The sequence below is a fragment of the Bos indicus x Bos taurus genome, chromosome 11, assembly GCF_003369695.1.
Source record: "Bos indicus x Bos taurus breed Angus x Brahman F1 hybrid chromosome 11, Bos_hybrid_MaternalHap_v2.0, whole genome shotgun sequence".
Lineage (NCBI taxonomy): Eukaryota > Metazoa > Chordata > Mammalia > Artiodactyla > Bovidae > Bos > Bos indicus x Bos taurus.
Window position 1 is genome coordinate 95475438 of NC_040086.1, and position 17643 is coordinate 95493080.

Consider the following 17643-nt stretch of genomic DNA (forward strand, 5'->3'; position numbering starts at 1 on the left):
ATTGTAATTCAATTAATTACATACACAGAGTCCCCAATTACATTTTCCAATAAGACATTGGCTGTGGTACAGGTCTAAATGCACTTAACCAATTTTAATATATTAAGACCAATTTCCCTTGAATACTAATTACTACCTAATGATAAAATGAAAAGGAGGGGGGGACTTTCAACAAAGAGAGGGGAAGTGAAAATGCAATTTATGTGGAATTTCTCAGCCCAAAGAGCACAAGGCAGACACTCACTGCTGAAGAAGTCGGTGTGGACAGGGCACACACTTGTTTCCAGTTCAGATCAGCACTGTGTTTTGCCCTAGGGATCACGCACCCTCGGTGCTGGCTGTTGCCCAAACGGGCCCACAGGAAGTCTAAGAATCTAGAGGGAGAAGAGGAATGACAGGGAGGTAAAAGACCACCACTCACAACTGCAGACTAGCCGGGGTGTCTGGACGCACAAACACAGCAAGTGGCCAGGACTCGCGCTGGGCACTGCACTTTACCACATGCTTTTAATGCACACAATTTCATTTAATCCTTAAAACAGCTCCACAGGGAAGGGATTCCCACTGGGTTTTACAGATAGGGAAATGGAGCTCAGAGGAGGGCTTGCCTAAGGACACGCTGGGGCCCCAAACATCCTGCCTTTCCTCTACAACACACTGCCAACCAGCTCAAGGCAACCAGACAGCAAGAGGCGGAGACACAGGTATTCTGGCCTCGGGGATACCGTGTCTGTTTCATTTAAATTCTGTTAGTGTGCAGCAAGCAGGGAGCTATTATCCAATATCTACTTGAAAAAATTCTCACCCATACAGAAAATTCCTTACAGGGAACACGTTTCCGCCCACCAGAGGCAGACACGTAATCGGCTTTCAGCAGTAATTCAACCTAAAATATGTACCACGAACACCACAAGTCATTACCATTTGTAAATAAGAGTTTATTTGCAGGATCACATTTTTTTTTTCCTCCTGCTTTTGAGGACTGCTGTTGTGGTATAATAAAAGAGGCTTAAAGCCCTGGTACTTAAGTCACATGATAGAAATTGGAGAGATTAGTCATTTGTAACTGAAGAAGGCAAACCCTCCAGAAGCCAAGGAGAACCCCGAGGGAGTCTCCAGGGCTGGCACAGAGCGCACTTGGTGTGCTAAGAATACGCACCAAGAAGAGGAGGCGGAAACACCAGTATAAGCAGTCATTCACTGTCTGCAGTTGTTTTTTTATTGAGTATTTTTTTATTGAGTAATATTGATGGGAGTTGGTGATGCCAGTGGTAAAGAACCTGCCTGCCAGTGCAGGAGACATGAGATGTGGGTTCGATCCCTGGGTCAGAAAGATTCCCTGGAGGAGGGCATGGCAATCCACTCTAGGATTCTTGCCTGGGAAAGCCAATGAACATAGGAGCCTGGCTGGCTACAGTTCATGAGGTCGCAAAGAATCAGACACGACTGAGCACGTTGATGGGGGCAGCGGGGAAGGGAAAACCCCAAGAACCTAAAGATGATGAAACTCTCATATCTAAAGATGCTCACGCAAAACCCAAGTTCCTTTTAAATGTCATCACACACTTGTACCTTGGAGCCCCAGGAAGTAACCTGGAGATGCTGGGGTCTCAAAAGGCTCCCTTCCCTCCTGAGGAATGAACCACATCTGGCCACGGGCACTGAGATGTAGGGGGAACTCAAATCCAGTCTCTGCCCTTTGGGCGGGGCTGAGTGGTCACAGTCCAGTGTGGGAGTGGGGAAATCCATCTAGTGGGACCAGTGATCAGATAGCGGTAAGGAGAAGGACTCTACCAGAGCCCAGGGAATGGCGACCAGGCGGGCTGCGGCGGCTTTGAGAAGGAGGTGCCTTCTTTCCTGGGTCTTCAAGGGGAAACTGAGGAGGTGAAAGAGGACTCCCACAAACTGAGACCCTGAGACACGCTCCTCTGCCACAGTCCAGCTATCTGAGGGTCTGCCCACCTCGAGGTGAAGCTCTTCCTCAGGGCAGCCTTAAATAAAGGAGACTTCACTAAGGCATTGAAATAAGGGAAGGTCTCCTTGAAAAGAAAAGGAGAGCAAAGGAGATTAAACAGGTATTTAAAGAATCTTCTTTCTATGCAACTTCTTTAAGGAAACAATTAGATTCAGCTCTTTCACTAGACTTAGTGGACAGAAGACACATTTTTCTAGGTCCCCTAATTATTATTCATGTGACCATGAGCAAATCACCTTCTTAAAGCCTTAGTTTCTTCTCCTGTAACATGAAGATGATGACCGTGCGTGCCTAGTTGCTCAGCTGTGCCCAACACTGTGCAACCCCATGGACTGCAGCCCACCAGTCTCCCCTGTTCACTGGATTCTCCAGGCAAGAATACTGGAGTGAGTTGCCATTTCCTCCTCCAGGGGATCTTCCTGACCCAGGGATTGAACCCTTATCTCCTGCATTGGCAGGCAGATACTTTATCCACTGAGCTACCTCGGAAGCCCAAAGATGATGACCACAGAAGTCTAAGAATAACAGCACCTCTATCTCATTTAATCCTTACAACAATCTTGTGAAATGGATTCAACCACTTCCATTTACACAGGAAGCTGAGGCTCAGAGAGGTGACCTGATTTGTCTGATGTAAGAGGTGGCAGTGTCCAGCTAAGGTCTGCCTCATTCTAAACACCATGCTTTAAGTACTACGCTGAACTGCCATACGGGCAGACCAGTGAGCGATAAAACAGGGAAGACACAGTGTCTGACGCTTTGTGGTACTCCATAAATCCGGTTCAATTTCAGGTCTATTTTAGCCCTGATGATGGGAACTTTCCAAGTTTCTCTCTTAAAGCTGTGGAAACAATAAGCTGGTATAAGTGGCATCTTTCTTCTAAGGCTCTGGATGGCTTCCCATGTAAGATCAGTGGGTAAAGGGAAAGGTGGCTGGCAACGTTTGGTAGAAAAGGAAACTGAAGTTCAGTCTGGTGCCAGGATTTATATAGGCACTTGGACAAGAATGGAAATCTTCTAATGTTACATCCTCTCTATAATGTACTCAGGCTTCCTTCTGGTCTTATTCCAGCTTCGAGCAGACAGTTGGCTGAAGGATGCAGTAGATTATCAGACTAGAATCCAAACTGGAAAGCTCAAGGACTTTGGCTTGTCACTTTCTTATTTAGGCCAAGATCCAAGCACAAATGTTGCCTCTCAGTCCCTAGGCAGAAACTCTTGTCATGTTAGCTTCATTTGCAAGCTTCTCTCTTATAGTACATAAAGACGATTGTCATCACCGTTCTTAGGATTGAAAATTTAGGTTGCTGTATCAACAATCTCAGGGTAGGCTTTAGAATCAGACAGTTGACTTAGAATTCTGCTTCATCACTTAGTGACTAGCTAACACTGGACAAGTCACAACCCCTCTCTACAATCAGAAAAGCATCTTGAAAGGTGGTTGTGACGATTATATAAGAGGGAGCAAAATGTATCACATGAGGCCTTACAGCAGCAGGTCTGAATAATTTAAAAAGATCTTTTGATGTGATTGGTATAAAAAAAGCCATGCCCTGTCCCTCTAAGGAAGGAAATCTGAAAGGCTTATGCCTGCTCTTATGCAGTCTTCTCAATCAAATGCTTTTCCTTATAGGTGTACCTCCTCTGGGACACCAAAGCACAGGTGCAGGAAAGCACCCTGCTTCTAAGTTCTCTGGTCCCGTGACCAGACTTCCGCACTGGCCCTGGCCCCTGCTCTCCCTTTCCCCTCCATTCCGCATCACTCCCTCCCCCAACCACATACCTCCTTGAGGGCCCAGATAGTTCTAGTGCTTCAGACTGCCACATCCTTGCCTCATCTGCTTTATGAGCCACGGAATGCTGCTCTTCTGTTATTTATTAATTACAGTTAATATTTATTGAGTGTTTTATTATGTCCCAGGCACCATTCTAAGAGCTTTATGAATCTGCCCATCAACCTTATGAGGGTAAATTAACTACCTAAGAGAGGTTAAGTAAGCTGTCCAAGGTCACACAGCCAGTTAGTGGCAAGGCCAGAATGTGAACTGAGGGTCTGGCTTGACAGCGTATTCCCTTAAACACTGCATGATAGATGCTTATAATTTAGCTCACTTCTAAAATGGCTTTAAGGATAGCAAGCCTGTCCTGATCAAATACAGTGACAGAAGTGAAAAAAATTTTGTTTCTGAAACATTTTTCTTTGTCTCAGTACAATTTCTTAATAGGTAGCTACTGGGGAACAATATGCATTCCTGATTAAAATTTCTACTTAAAATTAAAAAAAATCTTTTCTATAAAAAAGAAGAAATAGTTTTTATAGTTTACTTCCATTTTACAGAGACTAGTTATAATATTCCATTGATTCCAAACCACTGACTACCTGGCACATTCTGTACATGCTGGTACGGTCTTCTTTCACTAACAAAGTGATTTTGACTCAAAGGCAAGCTTTGAAAGGACTTTGTGAATTCTTTAAGATGGGGGTGCTGAGGCTAACAGAGGTCATACAACTTAATTAAGACTATGCTCATACTTGGAAGTGGAAGTAGAGTAAGAACAAGAGACCAGATTTCAAAACTTTATCCATCAATCCTTATAGCTTTTCTTCCCCAGTAGAAGAAAGCTGCACCTTATCCTCAAAGAAAAAACCCCCCAAACCCCAAACCACATTTAATTTGGAATCACAGCATACTGTGAAATACTATACAGCAATTAGAAAGAGGTAAATTTATATATGGAACAATATATGGATTGATGCAACATATGGAGTATTCTCTATGTGATACATTGTTAAAACGATAAAAGAAAAATGTAGAGCACTGATGACAGTTTTTTCCATTTGTTGCTAAAAGGGGGAAATATGTGTGCGACCCCATGGACTATACAGTTCATGGAATTCTCCAGGCCAGAATACTGGAGTGGGTAGCCTTTCCTTTCTCCAGGGGATCTTCCCAAGCCAAGGATCGAACCCAGGTCTCCCACACTGCAGGTGGATTCTTTACCAGCTGAGCCACAAGGGAAGCCAAACAATACTAGAGTGGGTAGCCTATTCCTTCTCCAGGGGATCTTCCCAACCCAGGCATTGAACTGGGGGCTCCTGCATTGCAGGCGGATTCTTTACCAGCTAAACTGTCAGGGATCCCAAATGTGTGTATATATATACATGTCTTTATATGGGTGTATTCATGCACATATACAGAATATGTTTGCATATGTTTAGATGATCCCTTTGGATCATCTTTGGATGATCTTTGGAAAGATACCAAAGACACTGGGAACAACCGTTGTCTCCTGTAGAGGAATTAGGGGAGAGAAAGGAGGCTAAAAATTTTCATTATACTTTGTTATCTGAAATTTTTTTGCATATCTAAGTGTTATATATCCAAAGTCTATACCAATATCCTAACAAATAATCTTTTATCTTATTCAAATAACAAGAAGTCAACAATGTGAGACAGAATCCACTACAGAGTTCCAACGTACCGCGCAAGGCCCAAAATGGGTGATGAGTGAATATTAGGTGAATTAATACAGGTCAGTCTGGTATGGATCAGGTATACCCTCAAAGACTTGACAGTGCAGTGGGAGAGACAGACATCAATCATTCATTTGGAAAAATAGATAATTATAAACAGAAATATATGCCATGAAGAAAAAGTAGTATGCTCTATGATGGAATATAGCTGGGGACCCAAGTGAGGGATGGATGGGGTTTAGGCAATGAGGGAACAGGGAGATCACAGGTGGCCTCTTTTAAGGTGACATTTAAACTGAGAAGAAGGATGAGAAAGTTAACCAGAGCAGAGGAAAGAAGAAACTGCCTGTGTGAGAGTGTGAAAGCCCTGAATGAACCAGGAATGAGGGCGAGTTGGCTGCTGAGATCAGTCTCCACATGTTGCTCCTTAAGTCAACTGGGGTACAGTGGAGAGGAATGGCCAAAATTCACAAATCTGAAATTCTAAAGAGAAGGAAAGAAATTAACTAAAATTTAAAGAGGCTTTCTTGGAGAAGGAAATGGCAACCCACTCCAGTGTTCTTGCCTGGAGAATCCCAGGGACGGGGGAGGCTGGTGGGCTGCCGTCTATGGGGTCGCACAGAGTTGCACACGACTGAAGTGACTTAGCAGCAGCAGCAGCAGCAGAGAGGCTTTCTACACACCACTAGGAACCACCCTATGCTGCCTCCAGCCGAGAGTATGAAAATGGTCAGAATTTTCTAAAACCTGATGACTGACCAGTGATATCGACAGGGCCAGATGCTTTATATACAAAATAGCCTTTGCCACAGAAAAGGCCTTACATTTCTAAGCCGTTTCCAGGACTGTTCCTAATTTAGGAAGACAACAGTTTAACAGATTAAATATTAATCACAGAGGGCCAAGCAGGATGCAGACTCTTTACCAAAAAGCATGAAATCAATCATTTCACACTGGGATTACGCTTCTGGCGTGAAGGCTGAGGTCTGCTTTGGAAAACAGTCACTTCAAATCTGCCTAGGGAGGCCAGACCACTGAGCGTTCCCAGACACGGGACTGGTGAGCATGTTGCAACGGACAAAGCGGACATGGAGCGAGGAGGCCAACGTACTGTTCTCGCGGACCAGGCAGAACTCCCAGGCGCTCTGGCTCTCCAAGGTGCTCTCCAGGTCCACGGCGACGTTGGGCTCGCTCTGCTTCTCCAGGCGGTACTGAGGGCCTGGAAGATCAAAGGGGCAGGAGGAGGGGAGGAGGCTGAAACAGTGAACTGAACATTGAGAAAACACCACATACCGGTGAAAAGCTGACAATGCATTAGGAAAACACTGATGTCTGCTTGGGGTCTAGCTATCCAAGATGGAAGAGTCTGAGTTTTTTTCCCCACAAGGTTTCACATATTTGTCTGTTCTATTATTGGGTCTACTTTTGTGCAGTTCTCCCCTAAACGAGATGAGAGGTAAAAGGCTTTTGAGTCGGACTGACTTGGATCCACCATTGTGGCTACAATGGTTTCCCAGATAGGAGCAGGTACCCTCCCCTCCCTGAATCTCTGATTCCTGATGTATAATGTGGGAACACATACCTTGAAGGGTTATTGTGAAGATTAGAGACAACACAGGAAAAATACTTAGTACTGTACCTGCCTCATAGGAGGCACTCCTATAACATTATAGTTATTATATGATAATGAATAATCAATTACAAGCAGAAATAAAGTATGCTTAGAACCCAAAAATGCAGAAAAATTTTTTAAAAAGCAGATAGGGTAAAAAATAAACTCCAGGTTTGGGGGTTATAGTGACAGAAGGATAGTAGCTACTGATTCATGGTTTTGTTGAAATATTTATGAAAACACAAGAGGCACAGGTTCAATAATACTGAAGACCAGAAATATTAGCTACCCTGCATCTCAAGGGGGTTCTGAAAGATCTTAAAACATGGGGCATTTATTCATGTATTTCTTTGTCAAGCCAAATGACAATCTTGTTCTCAGATAACACCTAACGATCCAATGATCAGATTCAAAAGACTGCTCTTGTTGTTGTTAATGGGTATTGAAAAGATTAGAGGTGTAAGAAACTGTCTGATTATTTTGACTATGAAAGGCATGTCTGGTCAGACAGGAGGTGGGAGAGATCTGAGGAAGCGCCAGAGGCCTTGCGGGGCTCCCAGGTGCAACACGTATTTTTAGATATGTTCCTCAGCTGTCGTCATCTTGTCGATTATTCATTCACGTCCGACACGTCTCCTCCATCAGTCTGGAGGCCTTTCACTCACCTCCAGCCATTCCCCTCCCATGCTCTAAGTTCATCCGCAGCACTGCAGCTGCAGTTCAGTTTCATGGTATATTTGATCTTTTCTCTAACTGGTATTTCACTAGCGTTTCTGCCGATTATCAGAATTCTTACATTCGTTCAGTCCTTTTTTACACTACTTAGAGGTTTTAAGCCTGCACTAAGTTAACAACGCTCAAGACGCATACGACTATTTAAGGACATGCATGCTTAGAAGTCCATACAGTTCTGATAAATTCTAGTACACCGTATTCAGGTCAAGAATGCATTGCAGTTCAACATTCTACACAGTTCAATTTTAATTCCAAAAACATGAAGCGAATAAAGGTATGGAAATACAGATAATTCTCAGTTTCCATGAGCCATCACCCGGCAGTGCCAATATCTGTCAATTACCCAGCCTGCCTGCTGCCGTCACCGGATACTTTCATACTCACTGGTGGGAAGTAGTCACCGGAAGTCACACCCAGCTGAGCTTGAAGGAAACTTAGCTGTTGAGAAAGTCCTAAGATCCCTCTCCCCTGCCCTCTCACCTGCTGCTGTCTCCTCCCTAACCCCCCACCTTTCACAGCCCTGGGCAGCTTCGACCTATTAGAGAGAAGAGAGCCACCACCAAACTTGGGGAGCTGCTTTCTAAAGTACTGGCCTGTTAATTTCCCACAACCTTGGTATCTCCCAGCAACACAGTGCATAGGCACTGACTTTCGCTCCTATGAATTTACAGTAAAATCTGGGTACAAAGCTGTAATAATTCATTTTTTTAATGACAGTCAAATATGGGAATAACCCAGACCTAACAACTGGTGGTTCATATGATAAAGAATCTGCCTGCAACACAGGAGACCCGGGTTCAACCCCTGGGTTGGGAAGATCCCCTGGAGAAGGAAATGGCAACCGATTCCAGTAGTCTTGCCAGAACTCCATGGACAGAGGAGCCAGATGGGCTACAGTCCATGGAGTTGCAAAGAGTTGGACACGACTGAGAGACTCTGAGACTCCAACAGGGAGGCTAGTTAAACAAAATATTGTGAAATACAATGAAGATATTAAGATATTAAAAGTGATGTTGCAAAAGTATTTGATTTTATCAAACATGTTTGTAATATGCTAGTTTATGAAAAATTATAATACAACATGTGTAAGATGATTTCAATTATGAAAAATATATGTAAAGTAATGGGGGGTGTACTGGAAGGTTACTTCCAAAAGGTGAACAGTGATTACACTGGAGAGTGCGATGATGACTGTTTTTATTTCTCCTTAGTGGTTTCCTGTATTTTTCAAATTTCCTGTAACAACTTAAATAAAAGCTACTTTTATTTATCATTTTAAAAACATTATATCTACTTATAAGTCCTCCAGTTTCTTACTATGCCATTTTTCTGAGGATACTTTAACTACCACACACTGTGGCATCTCCAATAGGTCTTTCGTTTGCAATACTTTAATCAAAACTAGACCTTATCTGTTTATGTAGCTCAATGCTTTCATCTTCAGGAACCCTGTAACCTGGCATGGTCACTCTGAGCACAGCACATAGGGTTTTGGGTGTCTAGAGCTGCTTGCCTACCTGACAGGTAGAGAGTAAGCAAGCCACCCTCTTCCTGCTTCTGGGAGCCAAGGCCTGGCTGCTTGAGGGTGTACTTCAGGCTGGTCTCCTTTGTACACTTTTTCCTTTTGGTCTCTGCGGCTGCCTGGGGAACATGGACGAGGGAAACCAGGGGAGGCAGGGAGTACTACCAAGGGTCCCTTATCGCTAAACACAGGTCCCTGCATCACTCTCTAAGCCGTAAATGCCATCATTCCATATTTACTTTCTTGTTTCTTGAGTTCTGTAGATTTTTCTACAAAAATAATTTGTTTCCTAAAAGTTGCTGGAGGACTTTCTCCTTGAGCCTAGTATCATGACGACTCTAAACTGCCGCGTGGCCATTATACACCAAGCACTCCACATATGTTACCCTACTAAATCCTCACAGCAATTCTGAGAGGCAGATATTACTACCCTCATTTGACAGACTGGGACCCTGAAGCGAGGGATCACGCAACCAGTCTAAGATCACGCAAGTAGGAAGCAGGATGGGGGAATGTAACCAAAGCCTATGTATTTTTGAAGCTTTCTTCCTTTAACAAACTATAAATGACTGACCTATATTAAAAAAAACAAACCCATAGTTTATACCTTAAGTATATATTTTTGGTAGCTCTGTGGATTCATTTGGGTTCTAAACTATTTGTGGTTTCTATACACTCATTTCTACAATAGATGATCTGAAATAATTATTTTAGTGAAATTCACCAAGTGCTAAGTATCCCATGCTCTATCCAGGTTCCTTAGGAATAAAGGCTGACCTTATTCTGCCATCTGTCCAGGAAGATCCTCTCCCCATCTTTCTTAAGAATATTCCTACATATGTACAGTTTTTTAAGTAACTAAAATGTCGAGCATAATCTTTTGCTCTCAGTTCTCCAGGGTCGTCCACAAAAACTAAGAACAACTTGCTAACCCACTTCTGAACCTGGCAAATGACAGATGGGTCTTAACTTTGGGGAGCGGCGGCTAGTTAAGCTGTAGATGAGACTCCAGATCTGGACCCAAATAGAAAACTGCCTATTACAAATCTCAATTTCTCTCATGATTCTTGCCTGAATGCTGGATAAGACAGCTCATAGAGAAAGACCGTTTTACACGTTTTCTTCTGAAAAGGCCGAACTGATAAACTTTAGGTCATATAGTGTAATGAGAGGCAGGGGATATATGAGAAGCAATATAGCCTGATGATGAAGGGCACGCACTTGGGGCCAGATTGCCCCCGTCTAGTTCTGCCTGAGAAACGTAGCTCTGCGACTTTGGGCCAACTTACTTAACCTCTCTGTTTCTTCATCTATAAAATGGGGATAATGCTAGCAGCTACTACTTTATAGGTCTGAGGATTCCGTAAGTTAATAGTTATAAAGCAGTTAGAACAGAACATTAATAGTGTCATTTAAGCTTCCACCACGGTCATCCACATCATCCAACTTTTAGAAGAGATTGTAACAGAGAACAAGGTCTACTATGCGCTAGGCACTGCGGTCGGCCTTTCATATACCTCCTCTCTTTCACTCTTGATTATCTTAGGATGTAAAGAGTACAAATTCCATTTTGTAGAGGAAGAAACCATGACTTACAGAGGCTAAATAACTTGCTCAATGTCCCACAGGAAGTGGCGGACTCAGTCTGACTTCATACCTCAGACTGCCCAGGCCTGTGGTCTACACATTGCACACGGATGTAGTGTCTCACTTGTATGTTCTTAATAAATGTCTGTTGATGATAATCGAGATTATAACAACCCAGACCTACTATATATCAAACACTAGTTTCTATCAAATGTTAATTTGATTTTCAGGCAGCTGACACAGGAGGATAGGAAAAACAGCGGCCAAAAGCCGTTTTATAAAGACAAGCTGTGAGGTCAGTTTCCATTAACATACTTTTGCCAAAGAAGTGATTATATAAAAATATGAGGCTCTTTCACACCAAACACGACATCGTTTTCAAGGCAATATCCACCCTTTGGAAAGGTTTGTAAAATGTCACAGCTGTGCACGGAGTTCCATCCCCTTTCCCTCACAGCAGAGAGGAAGGCAAAAGGAAGACTCTGGGAAGCAGTTATTCTGCAGAGACGAGAAAACCTGCTTAGGCATTCTGATGATGTATTTATTGCAGTAAAACCATGTCACCGAATGGTCTAGGAACAAAATACTGCTCTGGGCACTTAGGGAGGGCTCCAAGTTATAATACCCAGGCAGGATTTTTATGGGATTTTGTAAACCCAAAGCAAACATCTTAGGATGTAAGTTTCGAAGGAAATCTGTGGTATCTGTTGGATGGTGGATATATGCTCAGTTCAGCTTCCTCAATGCCTTTTCTTTAATCCTCGCCTGAAATGTAAAAGCATTTGGTATGTCCTTACTTAACAGCTGAGGGCCAGCTGAGGGCTGAAATCCAACGGGAAGCAAGGGCAAAAGCCTGAAGAGTGAAGAGAGAGAAGCCACACCATCGTCACTATCATTCTGCATCTTACTTCTAAAGACCCACGGAAGAAATCTCCTTCAGATCTAGCGGGAAATGCTGTAGTTCCTCAGAGCAACTGGTGTGTTTGTACCTTTAGACAGTTTAACATAAATCTGGCAACTAACTGATACTGTATTCCTTTCTCCTTTGCCTACGAGGAAGCTCAGCACTAGATGTGTGATGACTGAACACGCATTTCTGGGTCAGTTAAACCTCCAGACCTTTATTTTCCTTTACTTTCAGGGAGTTTTCCAATTCATGCAATTTTTATCCCTTTAGTGTATCTATTCCAACTGCTTTTCAGATTGAAGTAGGACATAAATGAATTAACCTATCATTATTATCGCTGAACATTACAACATGTTGAAGGCCCACCTATCTGGAGAATGATAAAGGAAAAGGCTGAACACTTTCAGGGATGTGCCTTCACGTTATTTTTCATTTTTTAGCTTGAAGAGGAGCTTTAATCTGAAAGAGCTGCTTGCAGCCAGAAAAAGTTAAGTATGAACAAATAAGAGGAAGGGCTGGGTTTTGAATAGAAAACTCTGGTGTCTGTACCCTCTCACTATGCGTTCTGGGGAAGTAACAATCTCTGCGTATTGTACCTGAGAAGGGTGCTGTGAGGATTAGAGGGGCTCAGTGGCAGCTGCTGTCACTGCTAGAACAGGCTGGGTGGAGCAGGAACTGCTGCAGGAGGCTTAGGCAGGTCCTGAGCCTCAGAGTCACAAGCTAACAGCCCCGTTAAAGGATAATACAGGGTGGTGGGGAATGCTGGCATCAAGCAGACGTCCGCATCCTTTCTCACGTGTGTCTGAGGTAGGAGTACGGGTAGGAGAGCAGGCAGATCTATTTAAACAAGCTTGCTTTTAAGCTACGGGCAGGATTTGAGATTAGAGACTTGCTCAGCAGCCAGGATTCCTAAAGTTCCTTAGTCTCTGTGGTCCTAAGAATACAGTCTAAAAATGATGAGTACCTACCATCCCCATCAAACAAACCACGGCAGCACAGATACCAAAAGATATGTGATGTTGCCATGCCATCCATACATTCACCTAGAAACACTTCAGTCCCACTGCAACAACAGTGTCCCAGACACAGAGATGAATAATCGGTGATTCCAGACCTCCTGCAGGCTGGGGGAGGTGGCAGGACACACATGAGCAGATAAAACTATCAAAGAGCCCCAGCCAGTGCTCTTCCCCAGGTCAGGACAGGTGCTGTGGGAATCCAGAAGAGGGGACAATGAACTGCCCCTTCTCTGAGGTGGACACATCTGAACTGAGTCTTGATGCGGAGCTGGGAGCCGGGAGAAGAAGGGAGAAGTAGCGCATTCCTATAAGAAGGAACAGAATGTGCAAAGGCAAGGAAGTACTGAAGAGCCCCCTGCCTGGGGCCCAGAGCAAATTCAGTGGAGAAAAGGCCTGGGTTCTGTGGGGGTTCAAGGGGAAGCTGGGGCTAGGAGGCTTGGCCCAGAATGTTGGTCAAAGTCTAAGTTTTCTCTTATAAGCAACAGATGCTAACAGAGCAGGGAAGTGACACAATCAGCTTTATATTTCGGTACACTTCTCCTGGTGGCTCTGTCAACAGTGGGCTGAGAAGACTGGTGGCAGGGAGACCCACAAGAGGCAAGCTGTGCCAAGCCTTGTCTGATCTGTGGCAGGGGCCGGCTGAATCCCGAGTTCCTCACTGAGCCAAAGCCATCACCAACAAGCTGATGCTGTCAATATCCAAGCTCAGAACCAACATCAGCTATCCTAAAATGTTTGCATTTAGTGTCAGCTCCATCGCTTGTAACTCTTCCTGTAGGAGTGACTATAATCATTTTCTGTTTGATCTTAATATAAGCACTGAATTATATTCAAGTGATAACCACTGTAGCTTATACCCCCTCTGAGGCTTGGATTGGATCATTTAGAATTTAAATAATAAGAAAGGAACAAGCTGACATGACAATAAGGTCACACTTCAGCCTCTTCTGAGCCAATACACAATTTGCTCTCAGTGAAACAGCCGAATATAATCAAATTAAATACAATTCCTATTACAAAAGAAGAAAGACCAAGGCTGTTCCAATAAACCAATTCTCCTGCCTAGTTAAACTGCAAAACCTTCAGGAAAGGTTTTGAAAGCATGACCCATCAGTTCTAATTTTTAAAACTTATCCTTTCAGTCAAGACTAGAAAAAGGCCCATTCCAACTTTTATCTTTACTACAAAGTGCTGTTATCTTGGCCTGATGTCAGGAGCTCTATCTCTCTTTCTGCTGACAAGCAGAGACGAGAAAGATAAGATTGGAAACGAATCTCACTTCTCTGAGTAAATAAATAATCAATACTCATCTAAATGTAAATGAGAAGGTAGCCCCCTCTGATAACAGCACTCTTATCAGAGAGCCAATTTTCTTCAGACATTTGGCCTCAACCAAATCACCATCATTCAGCCCCGGCCTAATGGCAAAAAATCGTAACTAAATTGAACCGATCACCAGAGATCAACTAAGTTCGGGCCTGGCCACTTCAGGTTCAAATGTTTGGGAATGCAATTCTGCCCCCATTAACTTTCAATAGCAATGAAGAACAGACCGGTCGAGGGGCCAGTGTGGGCAATAAACAAACCCCAGAAAGGGGGCAGGCCAGAGGATGAGCAGGAGTGGGTTTAAGAGTTCAAACAACGTTGTAACTGGAGCGAACCCCAAAACTATGAAGAAAGGCTGCTATCATGGGGTGGGAGATAGCATGCTTGCCTATTGTCAAAGGCTTGGTGGAAACTGAGAAGACATTTAAACTTTATTAAGCTTTATGAACGCAAAGGTAAATACAGGGGAAAAAAGAGACATTAAAAAGCTACAGAAGCTAAAAATAACCTAAATGTTGGAATGATCAATTTCCTCCAACTAATTTGTATCTGACTTAGATCTGACCCAGCAGTGCTGCACTGACCTGATTTTACTGAAATAAGACGCCGTCTACAAGACAAATCGCTTTAAAACCACGGCACTGGGGTTTCCATTTCTTTGCTGCAAGACTCAATTCACTGCTGATGAGAGTATTGGGGAAATTATGACCATTATTGATAGGGCAGCAAAACCACTTTCACACAGTCGTCTTCACGTCGACAGAAAGCTTGCACCGGACCATTAATGAAGGTGTCAGCTAGAACCAGAAATTAAAGACAAAGGCTGGGGAAGGACTAATTTTTAGAGCACGTTAAGGATACTGGACACACAGAAGCACCAGCCATCCATCCTCTGAGGAGTAACAGAGCCTAAACAAGCTCCAGCTGGGGACAAGGCAACTCTGCCTCCAAACAGGGGGGAAAAAGTGCTTCTTTTTGCCTGGCCCTGGAGTTCTGAGAGCATAAGCGCTCAACATTATTGGTTTTAAATCTTTCCCAGACAAAGGAGGACATGTCTGGTGTGAGACAGAACTATTCAAAGTGTAACCATCTTGATAGATCTGTTCTTGTTTTTTTGTGATTAGCAGTAATCTTTTACCAGGATGTGTACATGACTACTTGTACACTGCAGCCAAAAAATTCATATGTATCCTGGCTCCTCTCATACTTCTTCAGAGCAGTTCCTCAGAGCTAGGTGAGAGGCTGTCTGCCAGGGGACACTAAGATCCCCAAGTAGAACCGAAACTCACTGTTCAAAACAAAAAGAGGCAAGAACAAAGTGTAACCCTCCCTGTTCTTGTTGTGAGCATCTAATCCTAGAAGGTGGACACGGGGTAGTTAAAGTTTGAGTTTTGGAGTTTAAAAGACTTGGGTTAAAATCTCGGCTCTTTTACAAAGGCTCTGTGACACCGGGCAAATTAGTTGGTCTAAACCTTCGTGGAGTAATTGTAAAGATTACACAGAACACAGTGCCTAGGATGTAATAAGCACTCAGCAAATGTCAGCTGTTATACTGCTATGCAAGTTTAAACAAAATCATCAATTTGCTCCTTTAGAGTATAACAACAGTGACTGACATTGAGGACTCTCCTGGCCCTTAACAAAGTCCTTTACCTGCACTAATTTTCTGAATCATAAAACTATGAGGCAGGCCCTATTCTAAGCCCATTTTATGGAGGAGGAAAACACGCAGAGTGGTTAAGCCACGTGTCCACAGTGAGGCCAGGAGGAGAATCCAGGTGTGTGAGTCCAGGCTTGTGCTCTTAACCACACTGCTATGCTGTGTTCCAGGAAGAGCTTTCTACAGTCTTATTGAATTTGGGGTTAGAAAAAAAGAATTGTAAGGTTGAGAGAATTTATCTGTTCAGAAAGGAGTGAAGACACTAGGTGGGAGACCAGGAGAAAGAGAGAGTGGGCAGTGGGTCTCGAGGGGCTGAAACCGAGAGCCCCTCAGCCCTCATGCGGGCACCTATCTGCTGAGTGCTTAAAGAGAGCGTCATCTGCGTGCCCCGACTTTGCTGGGGGGAGGGAGCCTCTTTCCAAGTTAAATGATTTACAGAGTTACTGCCTCAATCCACAGTTCTGAAAATGTGATTTCTTTAGGGTTTAACTATACCCATTTCTAGTCTTGTTACAACTTTTTTATTGCGATAGAAAACATTTACTGGAAATATGTTACTGCTATTACCAGGTCATAAAATAAAAAGAAAAATAGTTTATGTATTGCCATCATTTCCAATCATCAATCAGAAAGTGCCAAGAGGAGGAAAGGAAAGGGCGTGCAGCTGAGATTTTCTTCTTTGTGTAGGAGAAAATGCAAGAGCACCATAATTCTTCGGAACAAATTTCTTCTTGAACACCCAGCCTCGCAGAAGGGCTCCTGAGAGGGGTCGGAAGGCACACCTTTGGGCAGCTCCCCTCCTCTCTGCAGCCCTGTCCGACTCCCTGTCAGAATTAAGAAGAGCGCTTTAATCACCTCTTCGGGGCGGTGTTCCTCTCAGTGCCCGGGGCAGGCTGTATTAGAAGCACTGATATCTATTTGTCATTGTCCTCCTCTGCCCCCTTGCCCCAAGTCAGGGCGCTCTGAAGATCAGGGTGGGATTTTTTAAAAATCCAACTCAGGACTTCCAGTGGTCCAGTGGTTAAGACTCCATGCTTCCAATGCAGGGGGTGGAGGTTTGATCCCTGTTTGGGAACTAAGATCCCACATGCCTCAAAGTGCAGCCAAAAGAAGGAAAAAAAAAAAACAAAAAAGTTAAAACCCCAACTCTACTCCCAGAGCTCCAGCGCAGCCAATGGGCTCTTTGTAGGTGCTCAGGGGTAGTGGTGGTTTCCTCTGTTAAACAGAACGACTACAACCAGGCGCCATTTAAAACTGAATTGCCCCACAAGGGCTTCCCTGGGGGCTCAGTGGTGAAGAACCCGCCTGCCAGTGCAGGACATGCAGGTTCCATCCCTGGGTCGGGAAGATCCCCTGGAGAAGGAAATGGCAACCCACTCCAGGATTCTTGCCTGCAGAGTTCCATGGACAGAGGAGCCCGGGGGGCTAGAGTCCAAGGGGTCACTAAGAGTCGGACTGAGTGATAACACACACCAGTATTCTTGCCTGGGAAACCCCAAGGACAGAGAAGCCTCGTGGGCTACAGTCAATGGGGTCGCAAAAGAGTTGGACGTGACTGAGTGACTGAACAACAATGACCCACAAAGGAATCTAGCCTAGGAAATATGATTCCAAGCACATGATGATGTGTGTTCAAAGATGTTCACTGTAGCACTGTTTTAATACTAAAAAGTGCACACAATTTAAATATCCTCTAGTAGGAAACTAGAAAGTAAATACAGTATATCTGTATACTGGGATGTTATGGAGCTGTTAAAAAATTAAGCTTAAGTTAATAAGACATGGGAAGATTACTTTGATATACTATTAAATTTAAAAAGATACA

General features: G+C 43.7%; 1 protein-coding gene across 6 annotated transcripts in view; it reads right to left on the bottom strand.

Annotated features, from left to right (window-relative positions):
* The window catches only part of MAPKAP1 (mitogen-activated protein kinase associated protein 1), a 233883-nt gene that overhangs the window by 54672 nt on the left and 161568 nt on the right, over nucleotides 1-17643 (bottom strand). For 5 of the 6 annotated variants that reach the window (XM_027556273.1, XM_027556274.1, XM_027556280.1 and 2 more), the window contains one exon: nucleotides 6562-6669. The exons of the other annotated variant lie outside the window; for it this stretch is intronic. In XM_027556273.1, coding sequence (XP_027412074.1) covers nucleotides 6562-6669 — 108 coding nt within the window. The remainder of the gene's footprint in view (nucleotides 1-6561; nucleotides 6670-17643) is intronic. 6 annotated transcript variants of the gene reach the window in all.